Source organism: Myxocyprinus asiaticus, chromosome 48, assembly GCF_019703515.2.
Source record: "Myxocyprinus asiaticus isolate MX2 ecotype Aquarium Trade chromosome 48, UBuf_Myxa_2, whole genome shotgun sequence".
Classification (NCBI taxonomy): Eukaryota; Metazoa; Chordata; class Actinopteri; order Cypriniformes; family Catostomidae; genus Myxocyprinus; species Myxocyprinus asiaticus.
This window is the reverse complement of record NC_059391.1, coordinates 10,435,287-10,449,409: the sequence shown is the minus strand read 5'-3', so window position 1 is coordinate 10,449,409 and position 14,123 is coordinate 10,435,287. Positions and strand designations below refer to the sequence as shown.

General features: G+C 36.9%; 2 protein-coding genes across 7 annotated transcripts in view; one reads left to right on the top strand and one right to left on the bottom strand.

Annotated features, from left to right (window-relative positions):
- Window positions 1-6,430, bottom strand: LOC127437434 (pro-neuregulin-4, membrane-bound isoform-like). Its single transcript, XM_051692352.1, has 5 exons — window positions 6,317-6,430; window positions 3,991-4,066; window positions 3,646-3,739; window positions 2,957-3,109; window positions 1-1,488 (listed from the first exon to the last, which is right to left on the bottom strand). Exons 2-5 carry the CDS (start codon window positions 3,998-4,000, stop codon window positions 1,419-1,421), a joined length of 327 nt encoding a protein of 108 aa, XP_051548312.1. The 5' UTR covers window positions 4,001-4,066; window positions 6,317-6,430; the 3' UTR covers window positions 1-1,418.
- A 6,035-nt stretch (window positions 6,431-12,465) lies between these two features.
- Window positions 12,466-14,123, top strand: part of LOC127437413 (transmembrane protein 266-like) — a 99,351-nt gene continuing 97,693 nt past the window's right edge. For 4 of the 6 annotated variants that reach the window (XM_051692299.1, XM_051692300.1, XM_051692296.1 and 1 more), the window contains exon 1: window positions 12,466-12,950. The gene's annotated coding sequence lies outside the window, so the exon portion shown is untranslated. Of the gene's footprint in view, window positions 12,951-13,535; window positions 13,593-14,123 lie in introns of all 6 variants that reach the window. The other 2 variants (XM_051692298.1, XM_051692295.1) reach the window with 1 other exon arrangement.

The window sequence follows — 14,123 nt, the reverse complement described above, 5'->3', positions numbered from 1 at the left end:
TTGAAATTCCGTCATACCAACTGAGTCATGCGTCAAATAAAGTTTAACTTTGAAGTAAAACACACGTCTTGTTCCTCACAATGTGTGGGTGTGTGTCAGGTAGGCCTAAATTTAACCACAGACTTTGTTCAGATTTTTAATGACTTTGTTTTGATTGTTAATGAGAATGACAACGTGGCTGTGAGGGATAGACTTACAGTCTCTTCAATGGTACGAACGTTATAAAGCTGTATAAAGCTCCTAGATCATATCTGATTTTCCACAGCTCATGTTGTCTGGAGTTCTTTGTATACTGAATGTTCTTGGACAGATATTTTATCAATGTTTTGTCCGTGGAATGATCCAAAAACACTTTAAACTGCAGTACAGCCCATTGAAGAGACTGTAAGTCTATCCCTCACAGCCTCATTGTTATTCTCATGAAAAATCAAAGATGGCGCTAGCGTGAACAAGGTCTATAGTTAAATTTAGGCCTACCTGACTTATTAACACACCCCCACACATTGTGAGGAACAAGACGTGTGTTTTACTTCAAAGTTAAACTTTATTTGAAACATGACTCAGTTGGTATGATGTAATATCAAGTATTTTAATTATCCAGCGTTTGTGGAATTCCACTGAAGTTAACCTCACTTTATTGTCAGATTTGTGTTCACATTAGTAGAAGGAATAATGGTGTAATTAACCGTGTGTGATGAATTTAACCTGTCTATGACGTTAAGAGTAGTCCGATGCTAATTTTAGATATTGGGAGTTAATATGAGTGAATAAGTTTGCATTTTATTATATAAGAGATAAGAGATTATTATAAAATTAGATAAGAGGATATTGCATCCCTATGTTATCAAAGTTTTAGCCAATAAAAAAAAAAAAAAAAAAAAAGGCACACTGCAAAAATCCACACACAAAATGGCAGGTGTTAACCACATACTTGTTTGCTTCTGAATATCATGAAGCAACCAACCCCCTCACCCCACCCTCCCTTAAATAGATTTAATGAAATTTATTATATACAGTATGTGAGGATGCTATTTTGAAATGTTTTTTTGTTAAATAGCTGATGTCTGGTCTAATGTTAATTTCTGCAGAATCTGCATCGTTTTGTGACATATTTAAATCAATACGCTTTAATCTATTAAACTATTTATAAAGTAAAAAAAATAAAAATAAGATAGATGGTTTGTTGGTAGCTGGCACTCGGAGCAACAAAACCAAAGTATTGTGTTTTAACACACATTCACTGTCCAAGACCTCCACAAGGGGGTGATGTCACAAGATAACGGCCACATGTACGTGTTCCACAATCATAGCAGCGTTGTACATAAACATCAAGGCCTCTTTTAACTGCGAATGTCGAGTCCACATGCCACATTTCCTAGTGAGTTCCAAAAGTCGAATCCACACAGCCTCAGTAAATCTCATACTCTTGATTTGACCCTCCAGTACTCTTCTGCAGGTTTTGGTTGACTTTGGGCAGCTTTCTTCATTCTGAGAATAATGAATAGATAGTAAAGAGAGTTTATTATCCACAGTATTTAGAACTGTTGTTTTCATGCTAGTTTAAAAACTGCTGTTTTTCACTCTAAAGTTGCGGTCACATTTACCCTAGCACAGTGCAGTTTCACTGGCGAAGAAGGCGTGGGTGGATGTTAAGCGCATGTGAAACCAGCAAAAACGAATTGGCAAGCAGCCTCTTTTTAATGCTGCACTTTATACTCTGTGAGACTGAAGTTAAAAACAAACTTGAACTCCACACGAAATCCGTGAGGGGAAATTCTTCGCCACCGGAAGTCACGATCACGTGGATTTCCATTGATGTGACTGTATTTTGCCCATAGAATTTGCCATGCGAAAGTAAATGCGACCGTGCCTTCAGGGGGTATTCAGACCGAACATGTTCTTGAGCTCTAAAAATCTAGACGCAGCGCAACAAATAAAACAGAATGCAGGTGTTTTGAGACGCATTTTAAAAGTTGATGTTCTTGTTAACTTTACACGGCATCTAAAAAAAATCGCAGTGCTCCTGCGCAAGTTGCTGAAAAAACTTTGAAACACAGCACAAAGACATCCATCTAGAAACTGTTTATATAGGAAAAACAACTGAAAAACAGCACAGACTGACACAAAAACGCATCCGGTGAAATCGGACCCTAAAACCGCTTGATCAGTTTTGCCGTCAATACTTGGACGTAATATGCGAAGCTTATATTATTGTTAAACTACTTAAAATTTGAGCTGTAAAGTTGTCTAAATCATACTTTAGTAGGCAGATAAACTTTTGTTTATGCGTTTTTAGTGAAGTTTCTGTGGGCGGAGTTTCTTCCATGTATCATGCAGAAATTTCTGTTTACCGACTTTACATGGTCATAACTAGAGTTGAAAGACTGGATGTAACTTTGCACAGACAAGGTTAGCGGTAGCAACTTTATTACACTTGTCTCATGTGAATATAATGTTTAAGTCTTGTGGCTATACTTTTGAAACAGCGTGTAATGTTTATTCCAGTGCCAAGCCTTGCCCCTTAAACATCCATTGTAAGTGTAATCAAGATGCTGTCCATAGAGCTTAACTTGTACTGAACATGAAACATTACTTTAAGAATGTCAAAGGTTACTCGTGCAACTTGCTAAAAGTAGCACTACAGGGAAAGGTAAACACATTTGGATTGATGCAAAAATGTCTAATGGTGAACGGTGATGGTCAGTCACTCCACAGAATGGGGTTGATTTCAGGGTACATGAACATTCGGAAGCAACATGTCAGTTTCCTGTGATCATGTTGCACAATGTTAGGGGAAAATGATTTTAGTGCAACATTGTTTGTATATGCCCTTTAAACTAGATTTCTAAGGGTAAAAACGTATAAAGACATTATGAAAAACTGGACATTTGTACGTTCCCACAACCATAATGTAACAATTGGAAAGCATTTCAAGGACATAGATTTGTTAGCTCACTTGCAGCTGTAATAGATGACCACGCCAAGCACCACTATAATGACGAGGAGGATGATGATCACACCGGCGATCATACCCTTCTCCTCAGTGCTGTGTGAGAAACTGAGCAGCTGAAACTGCTCGCATCTGCTGCCCTCGTAGTTCGCACTGCATCTACAGGATGGCAAATGACACGGGGTTAAGAGTCTGATCATTAGATTAATATATGTGACAAATGTACATATGTACAAATGTACAGTGGCCCCAAAAAGCATTTAGACATTTAAGCCAGATTTTAACATTTATACATTTCAATGCATTTCATCACAAGATAACAAACCAAGTGGCATTTAATTTAAGAAGAAAGATTCCACATGCAGACTTTTCAAGGGAAATTATTTCACAAAAAAAGTTGCTAAAAGTATTTGGATAATTACTGGTGGTCAAACATTAGTGGAACTTGTTCATTGGTTATGTGACAGTCTACACCTCTGGTCACTCTGCTTGAACTTATGGGTAAAGTACTCAATAAATCCTCTAAAAATGTCCATGGGTTAACAGTCATTGAAAAAATTGCTCAGAAATGATTGGTCTTGCATCATTTGCTTGCCTATAGTTTATATCTAGTCAAAGTAATAGCTACCATTCAGATTATAACAGGAACATGGCACATACTGTACATAGAATACATACAAACATGAGACACTCACACACAGGTGGGTGTAGACACAGAGGGAATTTTAAAACATGTTCCTCCATTCATACAATAGTTGGATTCTGATCCAGTGCAAGGATCACCGTGTTCTAGACGAGAAAAAACAAAACAAACAAAAGTAGATGAATAGAGCAGAAGATACACTGTTTATCTAGCTCACATTTTTTCATAGAGGCAGTCTATTTTATTTAGTTTTTGTATTAAATTTGTGTTGCCACACCATAGAAATATAATGTCATGTTTTAAGTTAAAAGTTTACTTTTACTTTTGGTATAAGAAAGAAAAGACAATGATGGTATTTTTATGTAGGCCTATATGTTTTGTATTGTTTTTATATTACCTGCCATCATGGGACTTTTTTGAGAGAACTTCTCCACTTTTCAGGATTATGACTGGGAGCAGTCAATTATGATCACCTGAGAATAAATGACATGTTATAATCAAAGAATACGTTGATCAAAGTACACAGTAAGTTTACAGTATATTCTAATATTTGAATTTATCATTGGCCTTTATCAAGAGATCTCTAAATTCAGACAGAATTAATTACATTTAGTAATTGTGTAGGCAACAGACAACATATATAAATAAATACGTTTTCAATGGCAGCAAATTTAGGTGCTTCTATTTCGCCATGTGGCGCCGTTTTGTTTGGGCCAAACTATTTACTTATTATATCGCAAATACCAACATTTGCTGAAGAGAGGCCCACAAATAAAGATTTTCAATATAAATAATACATAATAATTCAAATAATTTTACAAATAATACATATAATATTGTAAATATATTGCATTATTGTGGTAGACGAGTAAAGCACTTATTATACAATACAAAAAATGTGAAATAGAATTCAATATGTTGTTAATTCCTATGTATTTGAACATAAGCGTTCCATCTGCGTTATTTTTATTTGTTTGGTCTATGTACATGTACAACAGATGGATGCTTTAAGAGCTGTTGTGCTTCGCCCAGCCTTCAAGAACGCGTCCTGTGTGACCGGCTCTTATTCTGTGGCTGCGCTGCTTGTGAGGTTTGCTGAGGCACACTGACTGCCCTCTGCTGATGAGCAGTATCCTTGTTGAATTTAGTTACTTAAAATGAGCTAATGTAACACAACTCTTGAATTTTTATTCACAACTTATTTTCGTTGTGTGCAATCAATGGAAATTTGTCAAATGGAAGTTCACTTAATCCATTTACATTAGGACTGCTTAAATAATTTCCATTAGCCACAACCAGATGTAAATGTGATGTCAGGTTCCCAGCATGCACCTCGGCATGAGTAAAAACTGTGAATTAATATTTGCTTTTTGTTGCAGTATTTGCACTTTTGGTGTTGTGTCTGTTGTCCCTTTGGGTTTTGTGTCATGTGAGTGTATCTACTTCCAAAAATATAATTGTTTTTTTTTTTTTTATTCTCCCCTTTTCTCCCCAATTTGGAATGCACAATTCCCAATGCGCTCTAAGTCCTCGTGGTGGCGTCGTAACTTGCCTCAATCCGAGTGGTGGAGGACGAATCTCAGTTGCCTCCGTGTCTGAGACCGTCAATCCACGCATCTTATCACGTGGCTTGTTGAGCGCATTACTGCAGAGACCTAATGCGTGTGGAGGCTTCACGCTATTCTCCGCGGCATCCACGCACAACTTGCCACACGCCCCACCGAGAGCTAGAACCACATTATAGCGACCACGAGGAGGTTACCCCATATGACTCTACCCTGCCTAGCAACCGGGCCAATTTGGTTGCTTAGGAGACCTGGCTGGAATCACAAAAATATGATTGTTGAGTGTTACCGTCATTGTGTGTAGGATGTGAAGGACCCCGGATGCCTGATTAGAAAGTTTAATTTGAAACTTATGGGCAAGATTTCATCCTTTATCCATACAACAAGCTCACAGGTCATTACACTTACAACAACAAATTTTTGACAAAAAAAAAAAAAAAATGAAAAAACGGAAGTGAGATAAATGAAGTTGCCTCAATGTAATTAAAATGATGACTTTGACAAATTTTTATCTAGTAGATGTGACAAAACTAATTTAAGTTTGTATAACAAGACTTGATCAAATTCATTAGTTTTTGATTAACTAAATTATTTTATCGCATTGAAAAGTTTTCCTTAATCTGATTAAGAAATGTATGGTTCTTTTCACATTATATTTAGAAAAAATTGAAAAATGTTTCAAATAGTTTCGATGAAGAAAAGCCTACAGCCATACTGTAGGACACTGCTGTCTGTCACTGATTGATATGTCATGTTAACTACCCAGTTATATTAAGTCTAAGAGTGACAATATCTCTATTTTGAATCCTCAACAATGTTGGCTCTGTAGTTTAAAGATATTTTCAGTATATTGTATTTACATCACAACATTTAGGCAGATTTATCTATGCAGGTAGCTTTATTTTGACAGATTTAGAACTCAGTACAAATGCAAAGGAAAATAGCATTGTTCTGCCATGATTTATCTGTCTAAAGACTTGCCCGTTTACAGGTTTAGGAATTTAACTTCCATTTATGTTGCATCTAAAAAGTAAACTTTTTTGGAACTCTCATAATTTATATTTTAGTTTTGGAAAGTGCCATTTCATGCTAAAACGTACCTGAAAAAAACCTGCATGCTGTGTTTCAGGGAAATGTCAGTGTATGAGAAAGACTTACCTTCCAGGTAAAATCCAGCACAGGCAAGTCTCCTTGTCTTCCTCAAATAAGTTTTGAGCTCGGCGTCACTGGAGCTCAGAGCCACATAAGCGTGGTGGGTGGATCCCTTTGCACACAGAAATGTTGTGATTGCTGTTTTTCCACATTTGTGAATGGAACAATTCTCATCAGCTCAGACATGCGTTAGTAGAACACAATGACCAGGGTTCATTTACAGGGAATTGCCTAAGATTTTGCATCATAAACTTGCAACAAAATTAGGACATCAGAAGTTCCCACAAAGCAGAAAGTATTTCTAAAGAAACACATCGCCATATTTGTCTTAATTGTTCAATTTTGGCTAGTTGAATTGGTGTCTAAAGTTGCATCATAAAGGCTTCAGTAATAATACAGCTTTTTTCTTCAGAAGTTTTTTTTTTTTTGCTTTGTTTTTTGGAAACTGTTTGGGGGTGTTATTGTTACTTTAAGTAGCATTATGAGCAGGTGTGGTCCAGAAATCTCCTTTCTCATTGAGACTGCTTTCCTGTCTTGTGTTGGCTGGCTGGGTTTGGTGTCAGACTCAGGTATGTCAGGTATGCTAATGGAGAAGTTTGGTGCGAGTCGCAAGGTATGTGTGGAATCGTGGGAACTTTGTAGACTTTAATCTAATTGTTTACATCCTTTGTTTAAAGGGCACATGAGGGACAAAAGGCAATGTCATGTTGAGTCACCAAAAACCGTTAGAACATGATGGGTTTGGAGTTGAGGCCAAATAGGTACAACTTAAGGGTCGTTTGCCATGTGGAAACAGCAACTTCGATAAATTATGCATTGAAAGAGACACATTTTATTATAATGTGCCACTAACAGATGATTATATTATAATGGAGTCTATTATACTATAATAAAAACATAAAACTGTATACTTTAGAGCACATCTTAAAAACAGTGTTGAGTGTAATCTGATTTCAAAGTAATTAGTTACTGTAATCAAGTTACTTTTAGTCACAAACGTAATGTGACGTGTTACATTTTTACATCAGTTCTTGTAATCAGATTACAGTTACTGATATTCAATTACGTTAATTACTTTTAAGTACATTACTTTGGTTACACGTATTCCTAAAATAATATTATGTATGTGAAATGTGTTCAAAACAGGTTACCACTTTTAACAGTGTATGACACGTATTATGCCCAGTTGTATGAAGTTTGCATACTACACAAAATTATGTAATATAATGCCCTGTAGTACAGTGATGCTAGGATGAAAGTAGTTTAATGACAGTAATAGAATGACAGCATTATAGTGATAAAATAGTAGTATGATGACACTCATAGTATGATATACAGTATATAACATTATTCCAATATTATTATGACACGAATAGTATAATATAGAGTAATATCAGGGTTTTCACGGTCATGGAAAACCTGGAAATATCAGGGACATTTAAAAGGGTGTTTTCCAGGTGTGGAAAAGTCATGGAAATGAATAAAACCTCAAAAGTTGTGGAACATTTCTGGCTTTTCTCTGCTTTAAAATATTTACTCAACTAGATATGCTCGAGTACTGTAAAACTGGCTTGCAAGCCATAGTGTTGTCCGATTTATCAGTGAATCACACTTTTGGTTTTGAGTTAGTTGAAACGGTTCACAAAAATAATAGAAGTGTGTAAATGATTCATTAGCAAATCAGTCTGATCAAAATGACTTTTAAAAATCTGTATCCTTCCTCCAATTTCCTTCACAATTTCCATCACAAATTCCTGGAAAAGTCATGAAAATTCATTGGACAAAAAGGGTTGAAACCTATTATTATAATATATGATATACACTAGAAGTAGACTTTAAAAAGTGGTAATTCTACTTGATCTTAGATTTGTCGATGTAAGTATTCAAGTTGACAAGTTGAAGATTTTAAGTAACCTAAAAATAAAGTGTGTTTCATGTGGTAACATCTAAATTTACTGTTTTTATTCAAGAAATGTTTTTATTTTTAACTGACTTAACCTGACAAATGAAGTTACACCAACAAAACTCATTTTTTATGGGTTAGATTAAAGGAATAGTTCACCCAAAAACATTCTCTCATCATTTACTCACCATCAAGCCATCCCAGATGTGTATGACGTAAAGTTGTGGTACTTGAATTCGGACTCGGACTCGAGCCTTTCGGACTTGGTATTTTTTTTCAGAGTCCGGCTGATTCCATGGCATTTGTGATGCAATGAATAACAAACAAACATACAAATAAAAAAATAACGTAACATAGGGTGACCATACGTCCTCTTTTCCCCAGACATGTCCTCTATTTCAGACCTGAAAAAAGCGTCTGGCTGGGACTTCAAAATTGCCTCTAAATGTCCGGGATTTGGCTTTGTCTTCATAATGATGTGCTCTCTGCAGTTAGTACTATCATACATTCTGTGTATTTGATACTGCGCATCAGTTTTCACGTGTATATGTCCTTACGTGTGATTATTCTGGCTGAGAGCAGCAGCACATACTCTTACAAAGTACTTTTTTAACACTCTCGCCCGCACGCCCATGCTGTATGTGTGTACGGGAAAGAGATCGCCATTCACCAGACGTGCTCTGCCGCTCTCATCCAGAAATATTAATAACGTAAGTACACTTTAAAAAGTACGTTCCCCAACTCTGCAAATTATTAATAGAACATGTTTTATCAGACTTATCAGGCTTACTACGCAAAGTCATTTCTAACTGAAAATGCTGACTATATCGAGACAAAATCAAATTTACTACATATCAGGGACATTTAAACTAATATGATGGATGAAATAAACCATGATGGAAATTGTACAACTCAGTCCATCACATATTTGTAGCGCAACCTCTGTGTGTTACCTGTAAAGCTGGCACTTACGTTTCAATGGCAATAAAGTCAGAAAATACAATGAAGAACACGAGTGATTGGAGATGTCTGTATTCACCTATTATCCATACTAAATATAATGTGAAAATAAACGTCAACCCAAGTTTTGTATCTTGACTTAAGGGAAGTAGGCTACACCTGGACACAGCAGGAGGACTGAAAAGTGTGAAGTGTAGTACTGTAGTATATAAATAAAAAAAAAATTATGGTATCTGATCTTTTCTGTTTTTATTTTATGTTGTTGTATTTAATTTTATAGGCATTATTAAATGTTTTAATATTACCATTTATTAAATGTATTAAACACAGTAAATGGATTTAATTACATTAAATGTATTTCACCCATAATTTTAGATAAAAGTAAACTAAATTGAATGGACAAATTGAAAATGAAGTAGAAATAAAAACTAAATTAATATTTGAAATAATAATAACTCTGGTTGTAATGACTAACACAGCTTTCACTTTCTTTGGTGTTTGTTTGAGTGGAGGGGAAAAGCAACAAATAACTGAAATGTCAGAACGTGTGTTGAAGGACAGTTTTGTCTTCATACTAGGGGTGTGACGATACACTTAGCTCACGAGACGAGACAATACATGATACTGGGTTCATGAGAACAAGACGAGACGATATTTTAACACTATATACACTACCGGTCAAACGTTTTGAAACACTTACTCATTTTTACTCATTTTAGAATAATAGTAAAGTCATCAAAACTATGGAATAACATAAGTGGAACTATGGGAATTATGTTGTGACTAAACAAAATCTAAAATAAATCAAAACTGTGTTATATTTTAGCATCATCAAAGTAGTCACCCTTTGCCTAGAATTTGCAGACATGTACTCTTGACATTTTCTCAACCAACTTCTTGAGGTATCACCCTGGGATGCTTTTTAAACAGTATTGAAGGAGTTCCCATCTATGTTGGGCACTTATTGGCTGCTTTTCTTTATTATTTGGTCCAAGTCATCCATTTCAAAAACTTTTTTTTTTTTTTATTACATTTTAGTTTTATAATGAAATAAATGAATATGGTGGCACAATTATATTTTTGTCTACAAAACTAAGTTCAAACATTTAAGCATACGCCTTCAGATCAAAAGATTTTTAAGATCATGTGAAACATTTCAGGCAAGTGTTTCAAAACTTTTGACCGGTAGTATATATGACTGGAAAAATAGTCTTTTATTCGACTGAAAGTCACAAAATGCAAAACAATGCAGGTGCATTTTGAAATGTTTTAATTAATCATCTTGTAATGAATGTCACTTCAGTTCTACTTTCTGAGTATGAATTATCATATACAGTAAAAGACAGAACAGTATGCAAGCACTGTAAAAGGTTTTGCCACAAGCTCAACTGACTGGCTTCTCTCCTGTATGATTTCACATGAGTCTCTTCAGACCTGGTTGATTTTAGTTGAGAGCTGCAGTGGTTCTGTAGGTGTCTTTGCATAGTGCTTGTGTTAGCCGCGGTGTACGGCACTATTTTCTTACAGTGATTACATATTGGCTGTGTCACGTTTGGAAGGTGGCGTCCTCCGGAGGTTTCATTTGTTGGTCGCATACGTCATCGAGGCTGTCTTGTTTCATTTTTTTAATTTAATTTTATTTTATTTTTTATTGGGAATGCAAAAAAGGTAAACAATTGTAATTGTTTAGGCATTGAAAATAGATAAAAAATAAGAAAAAGAAAGACAAACGAGACAGCCTTTGTTCGTGTCTTGTCTGTCACTCTGTCGCCGTTTATTGTTTCCACCGGGTACCTAAAATGCTGCCACACAAACGATGTAAAAGTGGCGGGGGCATCTTCTATGCTAATTTCACCCTCACACTTGCTGATATAGTGAGACAGCTTTTCACCTCAACGAGAAATATCGTCAAATTTTAATATCGCGAGATCTCGTGGCACGAGATCTCGTCACACCCCTACTTCATACACCTAAAGCATATGCTTTCATTCTGAAAACACTTTGAAATTTGTTCAGCAGGAAACTTATCATTTGTTTTGCGTGAAAATCCCAGGAATCCTCAGCAGTTACAGAAAAACTCAAACCAACCAACAACAACCACGGTCCAAATCACTGAGATCACATTTTTTTCCCCATTCTGATGATTGATGTGAACATTAACTGAAGCTCCTGACCCGTATCCTCATGATTATATGCACTGCACTGCTGCCACATGATTGGCTGATTAGATAATCGCATGGATGATTGTTGGTGCCAGACGGGCTTGTTTGAGTATTTCTGTAACTGCTGATCTCCTGGGATTTTCACACACAACAGTCTCTAGAATTTACTCCGAATGGTGCCAAAAACAAAAAACATCCACTGAGTGGCAGTTCTGTGGACGGAAACGCCTTGTTGATGAGAGAGGTCAACGGAGAATGGCCAGACTGGTTCGAACTGGCAAAGTCTACGGTAACTCAGATAACCACTCTGTACAATTGTGGTGAGAAGAATAGTATCTCAGAATGCTGTTCTGAGATGCAGGTTGGCGCTGTTTTGGCGGCACAAGGGGGACCTACACAATATTAGGCAGGTGGTTTTAATGTTGTGACTGATTGGTGTATATTCTCACCCACACCTATCAAATCGCTTCAGAAGACATGGGTTTAACCACTGGAGTCGTATGGATTACTTTTATGCTGCCTTTATGTGCTTTTGGAGTTTCAAAGTTTTGGTCATCATTCACTTGCATAGAATGGACCAACAGAGCTGAAATATTCTTCTTAAAATATGGGTTGTGTTCTGCAGAAGAAAGAAAGTCATTCAAATCTAGGATGGCATGAGGGTGAGTAAATGACGAGAGAATTTTTCTTTTTGGGTGAACTATCCCTTTAAGTAGAAACTGATAATTTCTCTCCGTCTTCCGCTTTCTCTGACACTCATACACGATCAATAGTCATGTTTTAAACACATTTCTCTGTGTACATCTCAATGTCACCTCTGCCATGGAAATACGCTCAGTCATGAATCATGACAGCTTTTGGTCGTATTCTACACAATTGAATGATGTGTCTTTGAATAACAAACACTAACACCAGTCGTCATCCAGAATATAGGACATTGTTGTGGAAGCACGCGGGGAAATGACCGCAGCCACAGAGACTTCTCACACTTCAGTGGGCAATAAGGTGTTTAGATAGACGCGTGTACTCGAGGTTACCCCAAGGAACATTTCCCCAACGCTCGGACAGAAAACCAATAGTAAAGCGTTTTCTCGACGTAATGAATCGAGCCCCCTCCCCTTCGACATAACGGACCCAAACGCGAGTTGTCAGTGTTCGACATTCAGCCGCTGATTCTATGAGCACATTTCCGGCGCTTGCGAATCGAATCGCGGGTTTCAGCACCTGGATAGCTCCCTGCGCGCTAAACTACATAGAATCATATGGAGATGGAGCGCCTGGCGTGATTTGAAAGGGGAAGCCCTATGTAAGCTGAGCAGGCGCGGTGTATATGCACAATGCACCCCTCCAGTCTCAGATGCGATGCTTTTCTTTGGGTGTTTGGATAGTGACAGACTCCTAATATAATCTCTCTGAGCGATGATGCTTGTGTTACCGCTCGTTCTTGCTCGTAGTCCCCTTTATTCGCGAAAGAAGCAGCAGAACGGATGCTTGGCTACTCGGGTTGGAGCTTCCACGCATCAAGACCCTTTTCATTATTGGCAAGGGAGACATTATCATAACCACGAGGGCAAGGGACACACGATTAAAGTTTCAACGATGTAAATCGATAACGGTAGGTTATAGCCTTTGGTGACGAGCGCTTCATCACTGAGCACTGCTTGCATTTATGCTTCTCCCACAATTAATGTATCCATTATTGGCTCAATTAGTGTTTGTCGTGATATTTTGGTAATTGCATCACAAAAATGAGTGCAAATCCCAAGCTGTCATGGTGATGCATCCCGTTTCATGTTCTAAGTAGCTGATCCCTTTAACCAGAACACCCGACTTCAACCAATAGCTCTTCTAGGCGTGTGAAAGCGTGACATGTCTTCCATTTTCAAATGTATTTGTAGCCTGCATTGCAATGCTCGTCCAATATTGTGTTAATGGGGACATTTATGGTCATCCCCTGAGCAGTTTAAGGTAATGCAATCTTGTTTTAAGATTCAAAATAACAAGAAATGGTTCCATCGCCATGTTTCTTAGAGTCAATCCTCGGTGAAACATGTATATGCTTTTGTGTTTGCGTGAATATGTTATTAATGTGTGGTTCGATCTGAGTTTAATACTAAACTTTTAAAGTGATTGTATAAGGGGACCTGATTTGCCTGTGATAGTGGCACCCACAAAACTTTGATATTATTTTCCCTTATAGGTCCATAGTAGCTCTTTGAACACGTGGTCAACACAACAAATCAAAATGAGCATTTATGTAAGTTTAGGCATGCTTGATTTACATTAAATAATTAACCCCTAATAGTGCCTTGGATATATGTTATTTGCATTGTTCGGATTCTAGAAGATATATATATATATATATATATATATATATATATATATATATATATATATATATATATACACACCGATCAGCCACAACATTAAAACCACCTGCCTAATATTGTGTAGGTCCCACTCGTGCAGCCATGACAGCGCCAGCTATTCTTCTCACCACAATTGTACAGAGCGGTTATCTGAGTTACCGTAGACGTTGTTATTTCAAACCAGTCTGGAGTAAATTCTAGAGACTGTTGTGTGTGAAAATCCCAGGCGATCAGCAGTTACAGAAATACTCAAACAAGCCTATCTGGTACCAACAGTCATGCCATGGTCCAAATCATTGAAATCCAATTTTTTCACTGTTCTGATGGTTAATGTGAACATTAACTGAAGCTCCTGACCCGTATCTGAATGATTTTATGCACTGCACTGCTGCCACATGATTGGCTGATTAGATAATTGC

Excerpts from the sequence above, each read along its gene's own strand:
- LOC127437434 (XM_051692352.1), bottom strand. Across the intron at positions 3,110-3,645 it reads GTGTCTACACCCACCTGTGT|ATGCAGTGCGAACTACGAGG; the intron begins GTGAGTGTCTCA and ends GCCATCCTGTAG. Across the intron at positions 1,489-2,956 it reads GTCATCTATTACAGCTGCAA|AATGAAGAAAGCTGCCCAAA; the intron begins GTGAGCTAACAA and ends CATTATTCTCAG.